At 41.3% G+C, this 25,242-nt stretch overlaps 1 protein-coding gene across 13 annotated transcripts in view; it reads left to right on the plus strand.

Annotated features, from left to right (window-relative positions):
- Positions 1 to 25,242, plus strand: part of cdh23 (cadherin-related 23) — a 1,156,658-nt gene that overhangs the window by 307,470 nt on the left and 823,946 nt on the right. For all 13 annotated transcript variants that reach the window (XM_072282605.1, XM_072282606.1, XM_072282607.1 and 10 more), the window contains exons 7-8: positions 4,992 to 5,186; positions 10,348 to 10,476. In XM_072282605.1, the coding sequence (XP_072138706.1) occupies positions 4,992 to 5,186; positions 10,348 to 10,476 (324 nt within the window). The remainder of the gene's footprint in view (positions 1 to 4,991; positions 5,187 to 10,347; positions 10,477 to 25,242) is intronic.

Genomic DNA, 25,242 nt, shown 5'->3' on the forward strand with positions numbered 1-25,242 from the left:
CATACGAACTTGTAGCACTGAACCCTCTTGACCTCAGAAGTGTGTGCGCCACCCCACGTTCTGAGGTCAATGGTCAGCCCTTTTCATTATTACATCCTAGCTTGCCTCTTTTTTGCTTTTGCTTTGAAGAAATATGTATAGCTAGTTACCTTCTCTGCCCAAGAATTCATCAAATCTGCACTTTTTGCAAGTGCTTCCAGTTCTCTTTTGAAAGCTCTGATGAAGTCATTGATTTCATCAGAGCTGTCAAAAGGCAGGCCCCCCAGACCATGATGTTTTGTTGAGCTTTTAACCACTCCAGGATCAATCTGACCCTTCCTTCCCACATAGTTTACCGTTTATCTTTTATCTATGTGCCCATCTAAGCGTCTGTTAAATATCCCTGATGTATCAACCTGTGCCACCACCACTTGCAGTATATTCTCTGCACTCACGACTCTGCAAAAAGAAATTACCTTTGACGCTTCCAATATACCTTGCAACAACCTCAAAATTATGTACTCTTGTGTTAGCCATTTCTGCCATGGGGAAAAAAGGGCTGCTTGTCCACCCTAACTATGCCTGTTATCATCTTAGACACCTCTATCTGCATTAATTTGCATCTCTTTTGTAAGTTTCTGCTTGCAACCTGAACTGAATCCCAGATTGTCCCATGCTACTTAAAAATTAATCCCAATGAAGCATCTGGTTCTTTTCCCTGTTATATAAATCAATGCCCACTAGTTGCTGACTCACCTGCTGGAGCATAGAATTCCCTGGGATTCAGTTCCCCCTGTCAGATACAATGTGTATTCAGTATTGTATAGAATAATCCAGATAAGAAGTTGCAGCCCAGGTAGAAAAGCCAATAAATTGTTTTCCAGTGGGGTGGCATTGCAGTGCAGCAGGTAGTGCTGCTGTGCCACAGCTCTTGTGACCTGAGTCAATCCTGAATTCAGGTGCTGCCTGTGTGGAATTTGTACATTCTTCCTGTGATTACTTGGGTTTCCCTTGGATGCTCCTCTTTCCTCCAGCATCACAAAGATAGGTTGATTGGCCACAAGCTGGGTGATAAAGTGATCAGGATGAGTTGACTAGTGTGAGAGAGAATAGGTTACAAAGGAAAAAGTGGGATTGCAGGATTAACTCATTGGGCCCAATGGCCTCCCATCTATTGAAGTTCCAGTTTGCAGTTGTTGATCTGGGTGCCTTTGCTCTCAACCAGCTAGTGGATGAAGGCTGTAAGAGGTGCAAGCGACATGTACTGAGGCAGTGATGAGTGGGCAGCTGCACAGAAAAAAAAATGAAAATAAAACTTCAGATGATGAAAATCTGAAATAAAAATGGAAATACTCTGTAGCATCTATGGGGAAAAACAGAGTTCATATTTTCTGTCAATGCCTTCAACCAGAGTCTCCAGTCCTGCCGAATGGTTTTGGTCCGAAATGCCAACTGTACTTTTTTCCATAGATCTGCCTGGCCTGCTGAATTCCTCCAGCATTTTGTGTGTGTTGCTCAGATTTCCAGAATCTGCAGACTTTCTCTTATTTGTGATCTAATTCTCATAGATGGACTTGATTTGAAAGATTAACTTTGTATCTCTTTCCACAGATACTATCTGACCTGTTGAATATCTTACAGCATTTTCTCATTTTTTATTTCTTGTTTTTAGCATCAGAAGTTTGTTTATTTTCCATTATACAAGGGTTACATAGAAACATAGAAAACTTACAGCACAATACAGGCCTTTCGGTCCACAAAGTTGTCCGGAACATGTCCCTACCTTAGAAATTACTAGGGTTACCCATAGCCCTCTATTCTTCTAAGCTCCATGTACCTATCCAAAAGTCTCTTAAAAGCCCCTATCGTATCCGCCTCCACCACCGTTGCCGGCAGCCATTCCACGCACTCACCACCCTCTGCGTAAAAAGACTTACCCTTGACACCTCCTCTGTACCTACTCCCAAACACCTTGAACCTGTGCCCTCTTGTGACAGCCATTTCAGCCGTGGGAAAAAGCCTCTGACTATCCACATGATCAGTGCCTCTCATCATCCTATACACCTCTATCAGGTCACCTCTCATCCTCCGTCACTCCAAGGAGAAAAGGCATGCTCCCCAGTCCAGGCAACATCCTTGTAAATCTCCTCTGCACCCTTTCTGTGGTTCCCACATCCTTCCAGAGGTGAGGCGACCAGAACTGCGCACAGTTCTCCAAGTGGGGTCTGACCAGGGTCCTATAGAGCTGCAACATTACCTCTTGGCTCCTAAAATCAATTCCATGATTGACGAAGGTCAATACGCCGTATGTCTTCTTAACCACAGAGTCAGCCTGCGCAGCTACCTTGAACGTCCTATGGACTCAGACCCCAAGATCCCTCTGATCCTCCACACTGCCAAGAGTCTTACCATTAATACTATATTCTGCCATCATATTTGACCTACCAAAATGAACCACCTCACACCTATCTGGGTTGAACTCCACCTGCCATTTCTCAGCCCAGTTTTGCAGGTGTGTAACTGTTACTCGAGAACCAATCTTCAGTGACAAAAGTTGCTTTGGGGGAGGACATTTAAAGTGAGGCAGTCAATCAATGCCAGTCTTCTGATGTGATTACCCTTGGAATAGCTCCTTCCTTTTGGCAGCTTTGTTTCATGAAGTTATCGTATTTTAGCAGGATTATCCAGCTTGGTTAATTAATAGCTTATGTATGATTTATGGAACTGATTACATCAGCTATATCTAAGAGAATTAACAGTTCTAAGAGAGAATTTCAAGGAATCCCACTAATTCAAGGGTTGAAGTTTGGTTGATTTAGAGACTGAAAGTGAAGTAATGCTACCGAGTCTCTCCCTCTTCAACAGAACCTTGCTCTCCTCTCCACTGCCCTTTGCCCCCATTGTACTCGATGTACTGTAGGTGACTAGCTGCAACTTACATTTGAAAGAGCTTTATATCATAGAGGCAAGAAAATGGTCAACCATCTGAGTCACCTCTGCAATAAACTTTGGCACAACTTCAGCCAATGATCAGCTATAGCAATGGCTGGTCAAATGGTTTTATTGTTGCATGTGGCAAGCACTTAAGTTAACATTTTTATTCTGAAATTCCTTCTGCAATAGAACGCTTGGAACCGGCTGCTGACCAGCATAAGTTAGGAAATGTGACAAATCTCTGGAAGCACTGAGCATATCAAGCAGCATGTGTAGATACAGATACAGATTCTAGATTACCTGACTGGCAGACCACAGTACGTGTACTTGCAACACTGTGTGTCCGACAGAGTGATCAGCAGCACTGGGGCTCCACAGGGGACTATCTTGTCTCCCTTTCTCTTCACCAATTACACCTCGGACTTCAACTACTGCACAGTCTTGTCATCTTCAGAAGTTTTCTGATGACTCTGCCATAGTTGGATGCATCAGCAAGGGAGATGAGGCTGAGTACAGGGCTACTGTAGGAAACTTTGTCACATGGTGTGAGCAGAATTACCTACAGCTTAATGTGAAAAAGACTAAGGAGCTGGTGGTAGACCTGAGGAGAGCTAAGGTACCGGTGACCCCTGTTTCCATCCAGGGGGTCAGTGTGGACATGGTGGAGGATTACAGATACCTGGGGATACGAATTGACAATAAACTGGACTGGTCAAAGAACACTGAGGCTGTCTACAAGAAGGGTCAGAGCCATCTCAATTTCCTGAGGAGACTGAGATCCTTTAACATCTGCCGGACGTTGCTGAGGATGTTCTACGAGTCTGTGGTGGTCAGTGCGATCATGTTTGCTGTTGTGCGCTGGGGCAGCAGGCTGAGGGTAGCAGACACCAACAGAATCAACAGACTCGTTTGTAAGGCCAGTGATGTTGTGGGGATGGAACTGGACTCTTTGATGGTGGTGTCTGAAAAGAGGATGCTGTCCAAGTTGCATGCCATCTTGGACAATGTCTCCCATCCACTACATGATGTACTGGTTGGGCACAGGAGTACATTCAGCCAGAGACTCATGCCACCGAGATGCAACACAGAGCGTCATAGGAAGTCATTCCTGCCTGTGGCCATCAAACTTTACAACGCCTCCCTTGGAAGGTTAGACACCCTGAACCAATAGGCTGGTCCTGGACTTATTTCCTGGCATAATTTACATATTACTATTTAATTGTTTATGGTTTTATTACTATTTAATTATTTATGGTGCAACTGCAGCGAAAACCAATTTCCCCCGGGATCAATAAAGTATGACTATGACTAAACAGTTAATGGTTCAGATACGAGGAAATCTGCAGATGCTGGAATTTCAAGCAACACACATAAAAGTTGCTGGTGAACGCAGCAGGCCAGGCAGCATCTCTAGGAAGAGGTACAGTCAATGTTTCGGGCCGAGACCCTTCGTCAGGACTAACTGGAAGAAGAGCTAGTAAGAGATTTGAAAGTGGGAGGGGGAGGGGGAGATCTAAAATGATAGGAGAAGACAGGAGGGGGAGGGATGGAGCCAAGAGCTGGACAGTTGATTGGCAAAAGGGATATGAGATGATCATGGGACAGGAGGCCTAGGGAGAAAGAAAAGGGGGAGGGAGGAAAAGCCCAGAGGATGGGCAAGAGGTATTGTGAGAGGGACAGAGGGAGAAAAAGGAGAGAGAGAGAAAAAGAATGTGTGTATATAAATAAATAAATAACAGATGGGTACAAGGGGGAGGTGGGGCATTAGCGGAAGTTTGAGAAGTCAATGTTTTATTTAGGGAATTGCGGAACTATACAGCACAGAAAAGCAGACCCTCTGGACTAACTTGTTGATGGTAACAAAATGAATGTAAGTTAATTGTCATTAAACATTAACTCTTCCTCTCTCCAGGTATGCCGCCTGGCTTGCTGAATATTTACAGCATCATGTTTTATTTCAGGCACCCAGTATCTGCAGTTTTGACCAGTTTGATTATGCATCAAAATGGACGCAGAGGTATCTCAGTTCTGTGTTTTTTTGATATTTGTGTTAAGTATTTCCTTTTTCTTCCTTGCAGAACACACCAGCAGGGACGCCAATTTTCATAGTGAATGCCACGGACCGCGATCAGGGAACTGGAGGTAGTGTGCTGTATTCATTCCAGCCTCCATCGCGCTTTTTCACCATTGATGGAGCCAGAGGAGTGGTGACTGTTCAAAGACCACTGGATTATGAGACTGCTCAAGCCTATCAGCTGCAAGTCAATGCAACGGTATGACTTCATCATCACTCTTAGTGAAGCATATTAGAGAACTGGGGGCAGATCCCTTGAGCAGTGGGAGGCAGATGAAATTTTGTATTTAATTTCCAATATATGGGACATAGAGTCATAAACAACAATACCTGAAATGAGGGGCTCTGGTGTTAGTGTAGGTTGGACAGGCTACATTTATTTTGGAGTTTAAAGTAAGGAGGATATAATTGAAACAATCCTGAAGATCTTGACAGGGTGGATGTGGAGAGAGGGTTTACTTTTGGGATGAATCTATGACTAGGGCTCTCTTTATGAAAATAAATAGGGAGGCAATTTATGACTGAATTAAAGCCAGTCATCTAAGAATCTTTGGAACTCTTTTCCTCAAAGGACAGAGGAAGCACCAGTCTTTGCAAATTCCTGAGGAGGGGTAGATGTTGTTACCCTTCAACTATCAGGCTCTTGCACCAAAGTGGATAACTTCACTCACTCCCACACGGTACTGATTCCACAACCTATGGACTCACTTTCAAGGACTCTGCAACTCATGTTCTCAATATTATTTAGTTTTTTTTGGTAATTGCACAAATTGTTGTCTTTTGTACATTGGTTGTTTGTCCATTGTTCATTGATTTTATTGTGCTCCTTTGTGAATACCTGCAAGAAAATGAATCTCGGATAGTGTATGTTGACATATATGTACTTTGATAATAAATTTACTTTGAACTTTGAAAAAAAAATGGCCTCATCCCTGACATAAATGGTCTATCTCTTAGCAATAAAAGCAATCTGCTGGAGGAATCCAGCAAGTCAAGCAGCACCTTTTGGGGGTTTGGGGAAGTGCCCTGGGTGCTGGTGGTGAGAATGGAAAAGCATTGTCAGTGTTTTGGGTCCAATCCCTGGATCATGAGTGGTGCGGGAATTACTCCCACAGAGGCATTTTGACCCTCTGAATTCCTCTTGCAAATTGTTTGTTGCTTCACTTTTCAGCATCTGCAGTCTCTTGTGCTTCTATGGTATACCCCTTCTTTGTTTGACAAACAATGAGTCTTGGTTACTATTCTCCCACTTCTATACTCTCAATTGTGTCAAATGATTCCCAACCATTCCTGAAAATATTGCACCAATTTTGAGTCTGTCTCAAAGTCCTAGACTCTACAACCTACAGTGTGAATTTCTCTGTCTGCCCAAATATGTTGAAATTTTCAGTAAAATCTTCTTTAACTTTCTAAATTAAAAAGAATAAAATCCTGGTTCATGTATTGTCTCATAGTAAATTAACCGTGGATTCAGTTCTGAATCTGATAAATCAATGTCTTCTCTCCAAGGCTGAATCATTCTTCCTCCTAAGATGTGGTGCTCAGAAACGCTTGGAGTAGCTCCAATGTGGTTTAATCTGGGCTTTGCACAGCGAGAGCATACCTTTGACCTCTTTTCACTCTGAGAGCATGGTATTCTGTTAAGCTTTTATACCAAGGATCTACATGTGTGTAGATTTTAAATAATCTACACTTATACAAAGGCTTCACTGCATCATGATGTCTCAAAGTGCTTTCAGCCTTTAAGGTGTTTTCCTTGTTGGAAAATTGGAAGCATAGGTGATAATTTATACAGACTAGGCTCCCAGATTTTACTGAAAGTTAACTGTTGATAATGATCGGATTACATATTTCAGTGACATGAATGTTTTAACAATTGGTTGGGAATTCCTTTCTTTCCTGGCCCAAAAATGCCATTGGGCCTTCATAGGATTTCTTGTGAGAATAGGTCTGGTTTTGGTTTAAAAATCATTTGCAAGACCTCTGACACAGCAGCAATCCCCCGAAGCTGCATTTGAGTCTTTTATGCTCAAATCTCTGGAGTGGAGCAAACCCATAAACATTTGCTTTCCAATGCAACAGTGCTGCATACAGAGAAGATAAAGGCACTGAATGACAGATTTAGATGCTTCTGCAATTGTTGGTGAAGGTTTAGACGAGACTTTGAAGATGAGAAATATGACAAATAGTGCACTTCTCGAGACCGTAATTTTCTGGAGGAAAGGAGAGAGATGTAGGCGTAAACATTTTAGTGGGAGAAAATCTATTGAATGTGGTAGTATACAAACTGCTCAAAGGAAAATCAATAGGGAAAATCATACATAAACTAATCAGCATTAAAATTAATTTGACTGGATTTGTTTCTCATGCAACAGAGTGTGATGGCAGGCAATTCCATTGTAGTCTTTATCAGTGTTAGCATATTAATCAGAGGTGGTGACAAATAACCTAGAAGTCCATGGCATTTATTATTCATTTATTTAAAATTTAATTTGCAATTAATAATGACTTCCGGCACCAGGGAAAAGAGATGCCATTTGACTCGATGCATTTGGAATGTTCATCTGCTGTGGCTAAATTTGACCTCTGTGCTTCTGAAAGACTTGAATATATATTCTGCCTTTCACAACTTTAGGATGTTGCAACATAGCTTATAACGTGAAGTGCTTTTTGAGATGCACTCACTGGCCACTTTATTAGAAGCAGGTGTGGTCTTCTGCTGTAGCTCATCCACTTCAAGATTCAACATGTTGTGCACCCAGAGATGCTCTTTTGCACACCATTATTGTAATGCTTGGTTATTTGACTTACTGAACCCTTCCTGTCAGCTTGAACCAGCCTGCCCATTCTCCTCTGACCCCTCTCGTTAACAACCCGTTTCCGTCCACAGGACTGCCGTTCACTGGATCTGTTGTATTTTTTGCACCGTTTTCTCGTTTTCTGTAAACTCAAGAGACCACTGTGAGGGAAAATCGCAGGAGAACTGCAGTTTCTGAAATCCTGAAACCACCCAGTCTGCCACCAACAATCATTCCACAGTCAGTCACTTAGATCACATTTCTTCCCCATTCTGATGTTTGGTCTGAACACCAATTGAACCTTCTGACCGTGTCTGCATGCTTTTATGTATTGAGTTGCTGCTACACGTTTGGCTTATTAGATAGGTGTACAGGTGTATCTAATAAAGTGGCCACTGGGTGTATAGTGCCTTTCACTCCATAGGACATTGCAACGTAGCTTCAAAATTCAAAGTTCAAATTTATTATCAAAGTATGCACAACCTTGAGATTGCTCTTCTTGCAGGCTGCCACAAAACAAAGAAATACAATAGAATCCATGAAAAACCACATACAGCAAAGACCAAATGTGAGCCATAGAATGTGAAGTACTTTTTCACATATGCTCATTGTTTTATTGCAGGAAACTTGCCAGCCAATTTAGGCATAGAAAACTTCCACTGGTTATGCCTTCTGGGCGTTGTTTGGTATTATTAATCTATTACAGCACCAGCTTTAAAATCGGGTTTCAGTTTTTCCTGCTATCTGTAAGGAATTTATACATCTCCCAGTGACTGCTTGGGAACCCTAATGCTAACCGTACGTTTTTGGAATGTGGGAGGATACTGGAGCTGCCAGAGCAAACTGCATGGCCATAGGGAGATGCACAAATTCCTTACAGACAGCAGCAGGAATTGAACACTGATCGGAGTTCGCTCGATCTGTAAAGTATTACGCTAACCATTACACTACCGTGGCATCGGAGAAGTAGATGCCTACTTTGTACCTGGGAAACAAGGGTAAATGTGCATTTACTGAACACATTGGTTGAGATCAGTGAAATACAAATCTGAGAAGTTAAACAGACTGAATTCAAGGTTATTAAGTCATTTGATAAGTGATGGTTTATTGCCTGATAAATTTGTGTAAAGCAAACAGTTGCTTATCATGGCTCCTGTGAGTCTCTCATTTTGGGAATGGTCAACCAATGAAGATTAAAAGTACAAACAATAGAATTTAGAGGATCCTTGTGAATCATTTTACAGCTTCCCACAGCCTAATAGACTAGCATGTCTCTCAAAGAAACACAGCCCATTCCTTAGTATCTACCCAAGCATGCAGCTGGACTTCATGTCTGCAGACTGTCATCATCGTACACATGTTACAGTTTGACCTGAATGATGTTTTTAGCTTTGCATGAAAGGAATTAGAGTAACTTCTTTCTGACGATCTAGATTTCTCCTGCAAATGAGCAAGTGCATTGCAGAAACCAAAGAGAAATTTATTAACATTTTTGTAAAAGCATGACTTGGAGTTAAGTATTGAGTTTCAGTGCCTCTGGACATCATAGAATATTTTACCGTCATAGTCTGTGACTCAAAGCATGGAAACAAACCCTCTAGCCCACTAATTCCATGCCAGTCAGCAAGTATCCATTTACACTTATCCTAAGATATTCATCATGGCTGATATTAACCCACCCAACCCCTTTTCACTGCCTTCTCTCTGTGACCTTTGACGTAGAACCTATCAGCCTTCACGTTAAATATACCCAATGACTTGCCATCCAGGGCAATGAATTCGACATATCCACCACCCTCTGGCTGAAGAAATTCTGCCTCATCTCTGTTCTATTTTGTTCTTTCCACATGATCGATCAACATTCTACCAGTTACATACCAACTAAGGGCAATTTACAATGGCCAATTAACCTACCAACCAGCACACCTTTGGGATGTGAAGGGAGGCTGGAGTTTCTGGAGCAAACACATGTGATCACAGGGAGAATGTGCAGAATGTGTTATTTTTATTTTTGGCACCAGATCTAAGGAAGGAAGTGCTGGCCTTGCAGGAGGTCCAATGACAACCACAAGAATGGTCTCAGAAATGAAAAGGTTAACGTACAGAGAATGTTTGATGGCTGTGGGCTTATCAGAAGGATAAGGGGGAGGATCTCATTGAAACTTACTGGCTACTGAAAGGCCTGAATAAAGTGGATGTGGAAAGTAGGAGAGTCTAGGATACAAGGGCATAGCTTCAGAAGTAAGGAACATCCTTTAAAGCTGAGAAGAGGGTAAGATTCTTCAGCTAAAGATTGTGTAGAATCCGTTGTCATGGGGGCTGTGGAGCCCAAGTTATTAGGTGTATTTAAGACAGGGATCGATAGGTTCTTGATTGGTAAAGAGGTTGAGGCTTATAGGGAAAAAGTTGGAGGGGACCGTTATAAGATGGTGGAGCAGACACACTGTGTCGAATGGTTTACTTCTGCTCCTGTGTCTTACAAATTGAACAATTGCGAGATTAAAGCAACTAATGCAATGTAATAAATTCAGATGAATGTAAGTTTATTCCTATTTATTGCAGGACCAGGACAAAGACCACCCCTTGTCTACATTGGCCAACCTCGCCATCACCATAACAGACATCCAGGACATGGACCCAATTTTCATCAACCTTCCTTACAGTACAAACATACATGAAAACTCCCCTCCTGTGAGTAAGAGTGTTTTTATATTGCTCCTTGACTGCTATCAAGACAGAAATGGAGGTTGAGTGAGGGGTTTGAAGGGCAAGTTGTGATGAGAACATTGTGACCCTGCAATGGGATAAGTTGAGTTGATGCATGGAAATATGGCAAATGGAGTTCAGTGTGGAAGAGTATGAGGGCATGCACTGGGAAGAGAAATTAAAAGGGAAGTGATTATCTTAATGGAGTGAGACCACAAATGAATGCTGAGGGATCTAGTGATGAATGTACATGAACCACAGGCAGGCAGGTGCAACAAGGAGATAAGAGGGAGCTAGTAGCCAGTTGGCCATTAATTCAAAGGGTTTGGAGCTAATAAATAAGGAGGTTTTGTATAAGGTCTTGCAAGGCCACGTGTAAAGTAGTACACACGCTTGTAGATCCCCTTCCCAAGAAAGGATATAGCAGTCTTGAGGCAGTCTGAAGGAGATTCACTGGGCTAATTCCTGGGATGAGTAGGTAGTCATGTGAAGGGAGACTAAACAGATTGGGTCCGTATCCTTTGCAATTTTGAAAAGGAATTCTTTGGAATTCAGAATTAAGAATAAGGATCCTAAGGGGGCTTAACGGGATTGACAAACAAGAAAAAATCTGCAAATGCTGGAAATCAAAGCAACTCGCACAAAATGCTGGATGAACTCGGAACAGGCCAGGCAGTATCTATGGAAAAAAGTACAGTCGAAGTTTTGGGCTGAGCCCCTTTGGCAGGCCTGGAGGAAAGAAAAGATGAGTAGGTTTAAAAGGTGGGGGGTGGAAGGGAGAGAAAAACGCAAGTCTTGCCGAAGGGTCTCAGCCCGAAACATCAACCATAATGGGAATGACATTGAGATGTTTTCATTAGAAGTAGAATCAAAGAGAGTCTTGGAAGGGCAAGTTGTGATGAGACAGTTTTGGGAAAGTTTAATAGAGCTGTTAGGGAGGGTTTAAACTAATTTGGCAGGGGGATAGGAACCGGAATGATAGAGCGGAGGAAGGGGAAAACAGAAATAAATCTAAGATAGTGAGCAGTAAAGATGTCAGGAAAGACAGGCAGGTGATGGGGCAAATGTGTAGCCATTGGGATGAGTTGCAGTGCAATAAGGTTGCAGTGAAATCAAAGCAAAAAGTATCAAATACTGATCTTAAGGTGTTGTACTTAAATGCACGCAGCATAAGAAATAAGGTGGATGATCTTGTTGTACAGCTACAGATTGGCAGGTATGATATTGTGGCCATCACTGAAACCTGGCTAAAGGACGCATGTCTCTGGGAGCTGAACGTCCAAGGATACACGGTGTATCGGAAGGATAGGAAGGTAGGCAGAGGGAGAGGCGTGGCTTTATTGGTAAGAAATGATATTAAATCATTAGAAAGAGGTGATATAGGATCGGAAGGTGCAGAACCTTTATGGGTTGAGCTAAGGAATAGCAGGGGTAAAAGGACCCTGAGGGCAGTTATTTATAGGCCTCCAAACAGCTGCAGGGATGTGGACTACAAATTACAACTGGAAATAGAAAAGGCTTGTCAGAAGGGCAGTCTTATGATAATTGTGGGGGATTTTAACATGCGAGTAGATTGGAAAAATCAGGTCGGCACTGGATCTCAAGAGAGAGAATTTGTAGAATGTCTGCGAGATGGCTTTTTAAAACAGCTTGTTGTTGAGCCCACTAGGGGATCGGCTGTACTGGATTGGGTATTGTGTAATGAACCAGAGGTGATTGGAGAGATTGAGGTGAAAGAACCCTTAGGAGGCAGTGATCATAACATGATTGAGTTCACTGTGAAATTAGAAAAAGAGAAGCCGAAATCTGATGTGTCGGTGTTTCAGTGGAGTAAAGGAAACTACAGTGGCATGAGAGAGGAACTGGCCAAAGTTGACTGGAAAGAGACACTGGCGGGAAAGACGGCAGAGCAGCAGTGGCTGAAGTTTATGCGAGAAATGAGGAATGTGCAAGACAGGTATATTCCAAAAAAGAAGAAATTTTCGAGTGGAAAAAGGATGCAACCGTGGTTGACAAGAGAAGTCAAAGCCAAAGTTAAAGCTAAGGAGAGGGCATACAAGAAAGCAAATATTAGTGGGAAGACAGAGGATTGGGAAGTCTTTAAAACCTTACAAAAGGAAACCAAGAAGGTCATTAAGAGAGAAAAGATTAACTATGAAAGGAAACTAGCAAACAATATCAAAGAGGATACTAAAAGCTTTTTCAAGCATATAAAGAGTAAAAGACAGGTGAGAGTAGATATAGGACCGATAGAAAATGATACTGGAGAAATTGTAATGGGAGATGAGGAGATGGCAGAGGAACTGAACAAGTATTTTGCATCAGTCTTCACTGAGGAAGACAGCAGGATACCAGACACTCAAGGGTAGCAGGGAAGAGAAGTGTGCGCAGTCACAATTACGACAGAGAAAGTACTCAGGAAGCTGAATAGGCTAAAGGTCGATAAATCTCCTGGACCAGATGGAATGCACCCTCGTGTTCTGAAGGAAGTAGCTGTGGAGATTACGGAGGCATGAGTGATGATCTTTCAAAAGTCGATAGATTCTGGCATGGTTCCGGAAGACTGGAAGATTGCAAATGTCACTCCGCTATTTAAGAAGGGGGCAAGGAAGCAAAAAGGAAATTATAGACCTGTTAGCTTGACGTCGGTGGTTGGGAAGTTGTTGGAGTCGATTGTCAAGAATGAGGTTACAGAGTACCTGAAGGCATATGACAAGATAGGCAGAACTCAGCATGGATTCCTTAAAGGAAAATCCTGCCTGACAAACCTATTTCAATTTTTTGAGGAAATTACCAGTAGGCTAGACAAGGGAGATGCAGTGGATGTTGTATATTTGGATTTTCAGAAGGCCTTTGACAAGATGCCATACATGAGGCTGCTTAACAAGATAAGAGCCCATGAAATTACAGGAAAGTTACATACGTGGATAGAGCGTTGGCTGATTGGCAGGAAACAGAGAGTGTGAATAAAGGGATCCTATTCTGGTTGGCTGCTGGTTACCAGTGGTGTTCCACAGGGATCAGTGTTGGGGCTGCTTCTTTTTACATTGTACATCAACGATTTGGATTATGGAATAGGTGGCTTTGTGGCTAAGTTTGCTGACGATACGAAGATAGGTGGAGGGGCCGGTAGTGCTGAGGTAACGGAGAGCCTGCAGAGAGACTTGGATAGGTTGGAAGAATGGGCAAAGAAGTGGCAAATGAAGTACAATGTTGGAAAGTGTATGGTTATGCATTTTGGCAGAAAAAATAAACGGGCAGACTATTATTTAAATGGGGAAAGAATTCAAAGTTCTGAGATGCAACGGGACTTGGGAGTCCTCGTACAGGTTCCCTTAAAGTTAACCTCCAGGTTGAGTTGGTAGTGAAGAAGGCGAATGCAATGTTGGCATTCATTTCTAGAGGAATAGAGTATAGGAGCAGGGATGTGATGTTGAGGCTGTATAAGGCGCTGGTGAGACCTCACTTGGAGTACTGTGGGCAGTTTTGGTCTCCTTATTTTAGAAAGAATGTGCTGACGTTGGAGAGGGTACAGAGAAGATTCACTAGAATGATTCCGGGAATGAGAGGGTTAACATATGAGGAACGTTTGTCCGCTCTTGGACTGTATTCCTTGGAGTTTAGAAGAATGAGGGGAGACCTCGTAGAAACATTTTGAAAGGCATGGACAGAGTGGATGTGGCAAAGTTGTTTCCCATGATGAGAGAGTCTAGTACAGGAGGGTATGACTTCAGGATTGAAGGGCGCCCTTTCAGAACAGAAATGCAAAAAAATTTTTTTAGTCAGAGGGCGGTGAATCTATGGAATTTGTTGCCATGGGCAGCAGTGGAGGCCAAGTTATTGGGTGTATTTAAGGCAGAGATTGATAGGTATCTGAGTAGCCAGGGCATCAAAGGTTATAGTGAGAAGGCGGGGCAGTGGGACTAAATAGGATAAAATGGATCAGCTCATGATAAAATGGCAGAGCAGACTTGATGGGCCGAATGGCCTACTTCTGCGCCTTGGTCTTATGGTCTTATGGTTTTAAAATAAGGGAACAATTGAGTGACAGCTGAGGTACAAAGAATTCTTCTTACAGAGGAGTAGGGAATCTCTGGAGTTCTCTTCCCAAGGGAGTTATTCATGTCAGCTCATTAGAATTTCTGAATCGGAACTGGATAAAGTTTTGAAGGATTGGACGTTTGAGAGCTGCAGGTATTTGGCACAGAGTAGAGACCAAGTGCTGAGGCAGCTCAGCAATCATATTGAAAGGTCAGGTAGGCTTGAGGAGCCAAGTGGCCGGGGTATCAGTATATTCATAAGCAACGTGTGCTTTTGTTCTGAAAAGCTAGTTTTAACGACACTTAATTTTAAAGGGCAAACTTCTGCCACTCCCATCTACTCTGCAAAATCATTGTCATTTGTGGAATTAGTTCAAATTCACATACGTGGGCCTGTTTTTAATAGGAATAGAACATAGGTGGAATGTAAATGTAATGTATTTAGATTTGCAAACCTTGTTCCTGGGACTTGGCATTAGGCTGCACATAAGGGGTCAGAAAACTTGGATATATTACAACTGATCTCTTCAAATCATTAGCATAGATTGTAAACAGAAGAAGTCCCAACAGTCATTCTTGTGGGACAGGTAGAGTACCCCTCATCCGAAAGTCCAAAATTCAAAAACTTCTGAAATCTGAATTTTTTTTTGATTGCAGACATGACATCACAATTAGAAAATTCTACAGGGTGCTAGGAAGGGTCGCAAGTGACATGCAAGTCTCTGCTCAACCACAGACCATTCTGCAAAATGACCTCACATATACAGTGCCTATAAATAGCATTCACCCCTTGGAAGTTTTCATATTTTATTGATTTACAACATTGAATCCCAGTATATTTAATTTAGCTTATTTGACACTGATCAACAGAAAAAGGCTTACATGTCAAAGTGAAAACACGTCTCTACAAAGTGATCTAAATTAATTGCAAATTAAAAACACAAAATAATTGTGTCAATTTTAACCCCCACCCCCTTTAATATGATACACCACATCATCACTAGTGCAGCCAATTTGTTTTATAAGTCACATAATTAGTTAAATGGAGATCTGTATATGTGTGCAGTCAAAGTGTTTCAATTGATCGTAGTAAAAATTTGGAAGGTCCAACTGCTGGTGAGTCAGTATCCCGGCAAAAACTACACCATGAAGACAAAAGTATGCTGCAAGCAACTTCACAGAAAGGTTATTGGAAAGCACAAGGCAGGAGATGGTTACAAGAAAATTTCCAAGACATTGAACATCCCTTGGACTACAGTTGAGTCCGTCATCAAGAATTTGAAAGAATATGGCACAACTGTAAATCTGCCTAGAACAAGTGTCCTCAAATACTGAATGACAGCAAGAAGGGGACTAGTGAGGGAGGCTACCGAGAGACCTACGACAACTCTGGAGGAGTTACAAGCTTCGGTGGCTGGAATGGGAGAGATTGCACATACAATAACTGTTGTCCAGTTGCTTCACCAGTCACAGCTTTATGGGAGATTGGCAAAGAAAAAACCACTGTTGAAAAAAACTCATGAAATCTCAGCTGGAGTTTGTCAGAAGGCATGTGGGAGATTCTGAAGTCAGCTGGAAGAAGGTTCTGTGGTCTGATGAAATCAAAATTGAGCTTTTTGGCCATCAGGCTAAACGCTGTTAACCAACCACCACACATCAGCAAAAACACACCATCCCTACCGTGAAGCATAGTGGTGGCTACATCATGCTGTGGGGATACTTCACTGCAGCAGGCCCTGGAAGGCTTGTGAAGGTAGAGGGTAAAATGAATGCAGCAAAATACAGAGACGTCCTGGAGGAAAAGCTGATGCAGTCTTCAAGAGAACTGCAACTTGGAAGAAGATTTGTTTTCCAGCAAGACAATGACCTGAAACACAAAGCCAACACTACACAGGAATGGCTTAAAAACAACAAAGTTAATTCGTGGAGTGGTCATGTCAGAGTCCAGATCTCAATCCCATACAGGATTTGTGGCTGGACTTGAAAAGGGTTGTTCACTCATGATCCCCATGGAATCTGACAGAGCTTGAGCGGTTTTGTAAAGAAGAATGGGAAAAATTGCAGTGTCCAGATGTGCAAAGCTGATAGAGACATATCCCACAGACTCAACACTATAATTGATGCCAAAGGTGCGTTTGAAGAGGGTGAATACTTATGTAATCAATTATTTTGTGTTTTATATTTCTAATTAATTTAGATCACTTTTAGATATCTGTTTTCACTTTGAAACAAAAGAGTCTTTTTCTGTTGATCAGTGTCAAAAAACCCAAATTAAATCCACTGTGATTCAATGTTTCTAAAACAATAAAACATGAAAACTTCCAAGGGGGGCTTCATATCTTTAATAGGCACTTTATAATGAACAGAAGCTAATGAAAAATAGAAAAACTGCATAAAGTGAAAAATAAATATCTTGATTGTGTATTGGAAGAATGGATTCATCAGCATCGGATGAACATAAGCTATTTAACGGAATGGTGACCATCAAACCAGCAATGATCCATCAGGACAAACTCAAAATTGAAGATAATTGTGAATATTCAGAGGATGGTTGCAGAAATTTAAAGATTTGTGATGATAAAGCATCTGCTGATCATGAAGCAGCAGATTAGTTCATTTATGAGTTTGCCAAGATCATTGCTGATGAAAATCTAACACCACAAGTCTAAAATGTTGATTAATTTTAACCTTACACAAAACATTAAAAAAGGTAAAATACAAATACAATATTCTGTAACCTTTTAATCAAAACACAGTGTTGTAGGTGGAGACTGAAAGCCTGTTGTTTCTGTTCAACAGCTGATTCAAGGAGTCTTTCAATGCTGCAGTGCTGTTTTTGTTACCTTGCACTCACTATGTTTCCATTATATTACTGGTATACAATAATCTTTGCTGTTAAGTACATAAGTGTGATGAACAAGTGCAAGACAAAGACTGCATACCAGTAGCACATAAATTTAGAGTTAAAATGCTGGGAATCCCAAGCTATCTCACTACATTTTCCAAAATCTGAAATTCGAAGCATTTCCAGCCCCCAGTCTTTTAGATAAGGGGTACTCAGCTGCACATCACTTACAGATTGTCAACCTGATTGTACCCTGCCTATTGTTTTTCCTTCAGTAATCAATCCACAGACCATATTTAATGCATTAACTCAATCCATGACCCCTTCAAAAAAAAACAAATGTTGGTGTGATAACTTAAATTTATTTTTCGAATCTAAATGTACCATATTTATTGGTTTTCCTTTATCCATTCTGCTAGTCACACCTTCCAGTAAGTTTGTCAAATGTTATTTTCCTTGCTTAAGCATTAAATGCACACCCTGCTGGCTTTAGCTTCTCACATTGTAAGCTATTCATGTAGATATGTTGTACTGTTATTGTAACTTGCTGCCACATGTGGAAGCTTGTAAAACTTCCAGTGCTACCTAGTATCATTGGATACCTCGAATATATAAATGACATAGTTATTTTTGTATAATTTCAAATTAAATAAGAGCTTTCCTGTTGATACATTGCTTTTAACAGAATTTCTTGAGTCTATGATTTGTTGTAAACTGTTCAGAATTAGTGTAACAAACAAGTATCTCCAGCATTTAGTCTTGTGTTTATGATTTGTTGCTCCACTGTGAAGTCTCTTAAACTTATGTCTACCCTGAAGAAGTTTAAATCTTCTCTTTGATGGGAGTTCAGTGAGACCCCCTCTCACTGCTCCCCCTCTGTGATCTCTGCTGCTCTCCGACTCTTTGACCATGTGCTCATCCAGACTCGCAAACACTTCTTATAATCATATAACAATTACAGCACGGAAGCCGGCCATCTCGGCCCTTCTAGTCCGTGCCGAACGCTTACCTGCACTCAGCCCATAACCCTCCATTCCTTTCCTGTCCATATACCTATCCAATTTTTTTTTAAATGACAAAATCGAACCTGCCTCTACCACTTCTACTGGAAGCTCGTTCCACACAGCTACCACTCTCTGAGTAAAGAAGTTCCCCCTTGTGCTACCCCTAAACTTTTGCCACTTAACTCTCAGCTCATGTCTTCCTTTTTGAATCTCCCCTACTCTCAATGGAAAAAGCCTATCCATGTCAACTCTATCTATCCTCCTCATAATTCTAAATACCTCTATTAAGTCCCCCCTCAACCTTCTACGCTCCAAAGAATAAAGACCTAACTTGTTCAACCTTTCTCTGTAACTTAGGTGCTGAAACCCAGGTAATATTCTAGTAAATCTCCTCTGTACTCTCTCTATTTTGTTGACATCTTTCATATAATTCGGTGACCAGAACTGTACACAATACTCCAAATTTGGCCTCACCAATGCCTTGTACAATTTCAGCATTACATCCCAACTCCTATATTCAATGCTCTGATTTATAAAGGCCAGCTTTCTTCACCACCCTATCCACATGAGATTCCAGCTTCAGGGAACTATGCACCATTATTCCTATATCCCTCTGTTCTACTGCATTCTTTCATGGCCTACCATTTGTCATATATGTCCTATTTTGATTAGTCCTACCAAAATGTAGCACCTCACACTTATCAACATTAAGCTCCATCTGCCATCTTTCAGCCCACTCTTCTAACTGGCCTAAATCTCTCTGCAAGCTTTGAAAACCTACTTCATTATCCACAACACCACCTATCTTAGTATCAAGAAGGATACTTCTTGTATTCCTTCTCCCTGCACCCTCCCACCACCTTCTTATTCTGGAGACCTGAAATGCTGGCTGTTTATTCCTCTCTATAGATGCTACCTGACCGGCTTAGTTCCTCCGACATTTTGTGTTTGTTCCTGCGCAGAAAGTTTTGTGTTTGGAATCTGCTGAAGGAACTGCTGGGTCGAGCATGATTTGTGGGAGAGGTTGGGGGAGGGAACTGTTCATGAATCAGATTGAAACCCTGCATTAAGGCTGAAAGGGGAGATGGCCAATTAAAAGAGGAGAGGATAGGCATTGAGACAGAGTCTATAGGTGATTGTTGGGACTGGTTGATGGGGAGTAGGTGGTGGGGATGGACATCTTTCAAATGTTCGAAGGTTCATTTATTATCCAAGCATGTATCCATATACAACACTGAAGTTCATCTTCTCCAGACAGCCACGAAACAAAGAAAGAACATGAAAGTTGTGTAGAGAGTACAATAAACCCCAACCTCCCCGCATAAAAAGGAACAGCATCCCAAACATCAACCCCCAAAACCCCTTCCTTTACACAAAATGGAACAAGAGCATCGACCCCCCCCCCAAACAAACCTTCCCCCGCACAAAAAAACAACACAACATAACTGAACATCAACCCCTGAACACCCTCCCCTCGCACAGCAAAAGGGGAAAGGAATGGGTGATAAAAAACCACAGAATATAAAAACCATAAGTCTGAAAAAGTTCACAGTCCATAAATGCAATAGTCCAGTCCATAAACGCAGAACCAGGATACCACCCTCTTATATCACCGACATTCATAGAATGAGAGGGACACCACACAAATGGCCTACCCATCTGCCACAGCAAACAATACAGCAATAGACTGCTCACAGACTCCTTCTCAGCAGTGATTAAAAGGAAGGTAGTTGGTGCAGAACTCTCACTCGCCTTCCACATTCATCTGGATGTCTCAGTCTTCCTCGATGCTTTAATCAGCAAAATGGAGTTGAACATCAGCTCCATTAGCACTTGCTTAGTCGTCATTCCTCTTTATACTGGCCATCTCCCTTCTCTACTCTTGGTCCTCATGCATGATTTTGACTTGAAATATTGACAACTCCTTTCTACAGATGTTGTGTTGCCTGACCCACTTAGTTCCTCCAGCAACATACACAAAATGCTGGAGGAACTCAGCAAGTCAGGCAGCATCTATGGAGAAGAGTACAGTCGACGTTTGGGATTGAGACCCTTCAGCAGGACTGGAGGAAAAAAGATGAGAGGTCAGAATTAGAAGGTGGGGGGAGGGGAGGAAGAAACCCAAGATGATAGGTGAAACTGGGAGGGGGAGGAAAAAAGATGGAGTCAGTTAGAAAGTAGGGAAGTTTTTTTTCTCTAGCCCTGCTGAAAGGTCTCATCCTGAATCATCAACTGTAGTCTTTTCCATAGATGCTGCCTGGCCTGCTGAGTTCCTCCAGCATTTTGTGTGTGTTCCTTGAATTTCTAGCACCTGCAGATATTCTCATTTGTAGTTCCTCCAGAAGTTGCTTGTCACTGCAGATTTCAATTCTGCAGTCTCTTGCTCAGAATTAGAAACACTTACACATGTTATTTTTGGAATAATTATCTTTACTTAGTATTTAATGCATTGCTGAATTGACCAGCTATCTTTTCAGAGTAGGGGAGGGGAAGTGGGCATCTTCTTGGAAGTGATCACCTGATTTAGCCTAACATCTGTGTAATGCTGCTTTCTGTCATGATCCAGCTGGATGGTAACTTAATATTTTGTTGAGTAGATTACAATAAAATTATTGAATGTGGCAGCTTCCCCAACCAGTGCCACTAAAAATAAATGAACTAACTAAATGTTTGGGTAATCTTGTTATAGTGTAAAATGGCTCCTGTGTTGAACAGTGAAATAATTAATTTTTGAGACGTAGGGAGTTAATTATATAAGCCTACGTATCATATAATTTGTGTTATTCTGAAAGGGACTAAATAAATTAGAGATCTTAAAATATGATTATAATGGGTATGTCAAAGCATTGGTTTGAAATTACTTTATGTGGTAATTAATTTAATTAATGATGTGACAAAGTAGCTTGTTTATTACTGATGTCATTAAGGTTTATTGTAGCCCACAAGTTCCATATAAATTCTACAACCATGTGAAATTCCTAAGAATGTACAAGGCTTGAACCTGTAATAGAACTGGAACTCCTTATTTACAAATGTAAATGTGTGCTGCACTACTTGGTTTAAAGCAAATGTTCCTGAGGTATTTCAGTTAATATCCTCATTACAGCCCTATATTTGTATACAGCCTTGCTCAGCAGTGCATCAATCCCTTTAATTAAATATTTAAAGATAATTAGAGTGAATAGTAAAGATTAAGTGCTCATGTATCAATGAGCCTCAATCGAGCACTTCCTTCATTGCATTAATGGGATAGAAGGGCTGTTGTGTCAGTTTTGGCATTTTTAAAAATTCAACTCATGTGCTTTTGGTCAGATGTAATTACTAGCATACTTGTGCTACACTGCTAAAACAGAATAATAAGTCCCCGTATTCTGTATTCTGATGCAAGGCCTTCAGTGTCTATCCTGTGTGTTTTTATCTGTGTGAGGTTAATGTGTTTAAATAGTTAAGAAGGATTTCAAACCAATGCTCTGACAGTCATTATAAGCATAATTACAACCAGCTCCAAATCTCTTAATCCTTTTTTTAATATCAAGCAAATTACATGATGCACATAGGCTTGTGTTTCATTAATGAACTTACCCCACCTGCTTCAAGCAGGCTTCAATTAAACCGGTGCCTACGAAGAACATAGTAACCTGCCTCAGTGACTTTTGTCCAATAGCACTTACATCCAGTGTGATGAAGTGCTTTGGGAGGTTGGTAATGAAACATATCAACTCCTACCTGAGAAGTGACTTGGATCCATTCCAATTTGTCTACCGTCACAACAGGTCCACAGCAGATGCCATTTCATTGGCTCTTCACTCAACTCTGGAACATCTGGCAAGCAAAGATGCGTACATCAGGATACTCTTCATCACTAGAGCTCAGCATTCAATACTATGATCCCCTCCAAACTAACTAATAAGCTTCAAGACCTTGGCCTCAATACCTCCTTGTGCAACTAGATTCTCGATTTCCTCATTTGTTCAGATTCCCATCTCCTCCACAGTATCCATCAGCACAAGTGCACCACAAGACTGCGTCCTTACTCCCCTGCTCCACTCGCTTTTTACTTGTGACTGTGAGGCTAAGCACAGATCCAATACCATATTTGTTTGTTGATGATACTACTACCGTAAGCCAAATTAAAGGTGGTGATGAATCAGCATATAAGAGGGAGACTGAAAATCTGGCTGAGTGGTGCCACAACAACAACCTCTCACTCAGTGTCAGCGAGACTAAGCGAGTCTAAAACCCAAGCGCCACTATGAAGAAAGCATGGCAGCACCACTACTGCCTTAGAAGTTTGCGAAGATTCGGCATGACATCTAAAACTCTGATAAACTTCTATAGATGTGTAGTGGAGAGTATGTTGACCAGTCCATGAAGGGCAATGCTAATGTGCATATCTACTTGGAGCCGTGTTGCAGGAAAGCAGCATCCATCATCAAGGATCCCCACCATTCAGGCCATGCTCTCTTCTCACTACTGCCATCAGGAAGAAAGTATAGGAGCCTCAGGACACACACTGCCAGGATCAGGACCAGTTATTACCCCTCTACCATCAGGCTCTAGAACCAGAAGGGATAACTTCACTAGCCCCATCACTAACTGTTCTCATAACCTATGGAGGTCACTTTTAAGGACTCTTCACCTCATGTTCTTGATATTTATTGTTTGTTTATTTATTATTATTTTATTTCATTTGTCTTTGCATAGTTTGTTGTCTTTTGCACATTGGTTATTTGTCCATCCTGTTGGGTGTAGTCTTTCATTGATTCTGTTGTGTTTCTTGGATTGTTTCTTGATCTCAGGGTTGTATATGGTGACATATATGTACTTTGATAATAAATTTACTTTGAACTTTGAACTTTTTGATTCATCTTAACAAGTAATTATTTCCCATAACAAATTCTTCAGAAATAAACAAACACACCAGCTGCTTCACACTCCAGGAACATTCTCTGCAGCAACTTATGCCTTGACACAGATGTAATGCCATGTGCCTTCTAGGTCTTCTACCTCCCTCCACAGATGTGGTGGCTTGTCCTGATATCCAGTAGTTTCATATTCCCTGAGACCTTGTTTTTAAATCTGAGAACCTTGGGTTCAAGAAAAGCTCAGAGATGAAAACTTGTGAATTCAGCCTGACAGCTTAAAATTGGAATGTTGTTTGTCCTTTTGAGTAGATATATAAAGTGTCATGGCGTTATTTTGAAGAGTTACAGTATGTCTGGTGTTCTGATTAATATTTTAATCTACAACTGTTTTAATCCCCAAAATAATTTTGTCATAAATGAGCTGTCAGTGGTTGGAACCTGCAAGTTAGATCAGGGATTCCCAACTTTTTTTATGCCATGGACCAATACCATTAAGGGCCCCAGCTTTGGAACTGCCGAATTAGATGCTGCTTTTCCTACATTAGAATAGACAAGCTCAGTGTATATGGAAAGGTGCGAAAAGAGACACAAGAGTATGCATATACTGGAAAAGGCACTGTTTATAGATGCAATTTCAATTTCAAGTTCCTGGGTGTCAAGATTTCTGAGGATCCAACCTAGTCCCAACATTGCGAAGCAGCTATAAAGAAGGCAAGTCAGCTCCATATTTCATTCAGAGTTTGAGGGGATTTGGTTTTTCATATAAGACGCTCAAAAACTAGAAACAGATGTACTGTGGACAGCACTCTGATAGACTGCATCACTGGTATGGCGGGGGGGGGTGCTAATGCACAGCATCAAAAGAAGCTACAGAAAGTTGCAAAATTAGTCAACTCCATATTAGGTACTAGCCTTCATAGTATCGAAGGCATCTTCAAGGAGCGGTGTCTCAGAAAGGCAGTGTCCATCATTAAGAGTCCCCATTAACCAGGACATACCCTATTCTCATTGTTACCATCAGGAAGGAGGTACAGAAGGCTGAAGGCAGGCACTCAGTGACTCAGGAAGGGCTTCTTCCCCTCTGCCATTGGATTCCTAAATGGACATTGAACCCAGAAACACTACCCCATTTTTATTATTTCTGTTTTTGCACTATTTTTAACTTAATTCTTATATATATATATATATATATATATATATATACTCACTGTAATTGACTTTTTTTTTCCTATATTATCATTGTACTGCTGCTGGTGATATTAAATCTGATTCTGAATCTGTACTGCCCTATTTTGCAGAGTTGGCTAACCCTTTGTTCAGTACCCCTTTTCAGTCTGAAATGTCACCTGTTAATCATGCTGCTTCATAATTTGGCTTAACATGGATCTCTTGCTTTTAATTTCTGACCCCATTCTAGGTGAATCCTTTTTCAATATGGTGTAGGTTAGTCTCCAAACTACAGTGTAGTGCAGTGCCTGAGGTATCACCTTGGAAGACCATCAAGATTCATAGTTCACCTTGAACAGAGTGTCTTTTTCTAGCACATTTCAGTAGGCAATTCGGTGTTAACCACATTGAAGTGTTGGAAGTCTCAATGACCAAATCTGATAGGGATGGCAGATTTGAGAATGAGATGAGTTTATAATCCAGTAATTTTATGATTAAAATGTCATCATCCAACTAAATGCAAAAGTACGAAGGAGGTTGTGGAGTGACCTGATAAAATTATTTAAGATAATGAGAGGGATAGATAAAGTCAAACCTTTTTCCCCATGGTAGCGGTATCAGAAAGGAGAAAGTGCAGGTTTAAGGTGAGAGAAAGGAATTTTAAAAGGAACCTAGAAGAGCACTTCAACATCACTTCCCTCTTTATCTGTGAAAAGGTTTCCTACTGTGCCAATCAAGAACTTATTCTATCTCTGCCTTTGAACCTTTGAACCGTTCTTTGAGGACGGGACTTCTAAAGGTTCACAGTCCTCAGAGAAACAATTTCACCT

The sequence above is a fragment of the Mobula birostris genome, chromosome 18, assembly GCF_030028105.1.
Source record: "Mobula birostris isolate sMobBir1 chromosome 18, sMobBir1.hap1, whole genome shotgun sequence".
Lineage (NCBI taxonomy): Eukaryota > Metazoa > Chordata > Chondrichthyes > Myliobatiformes > Myliobatidae > Mobula > Mobula birostris.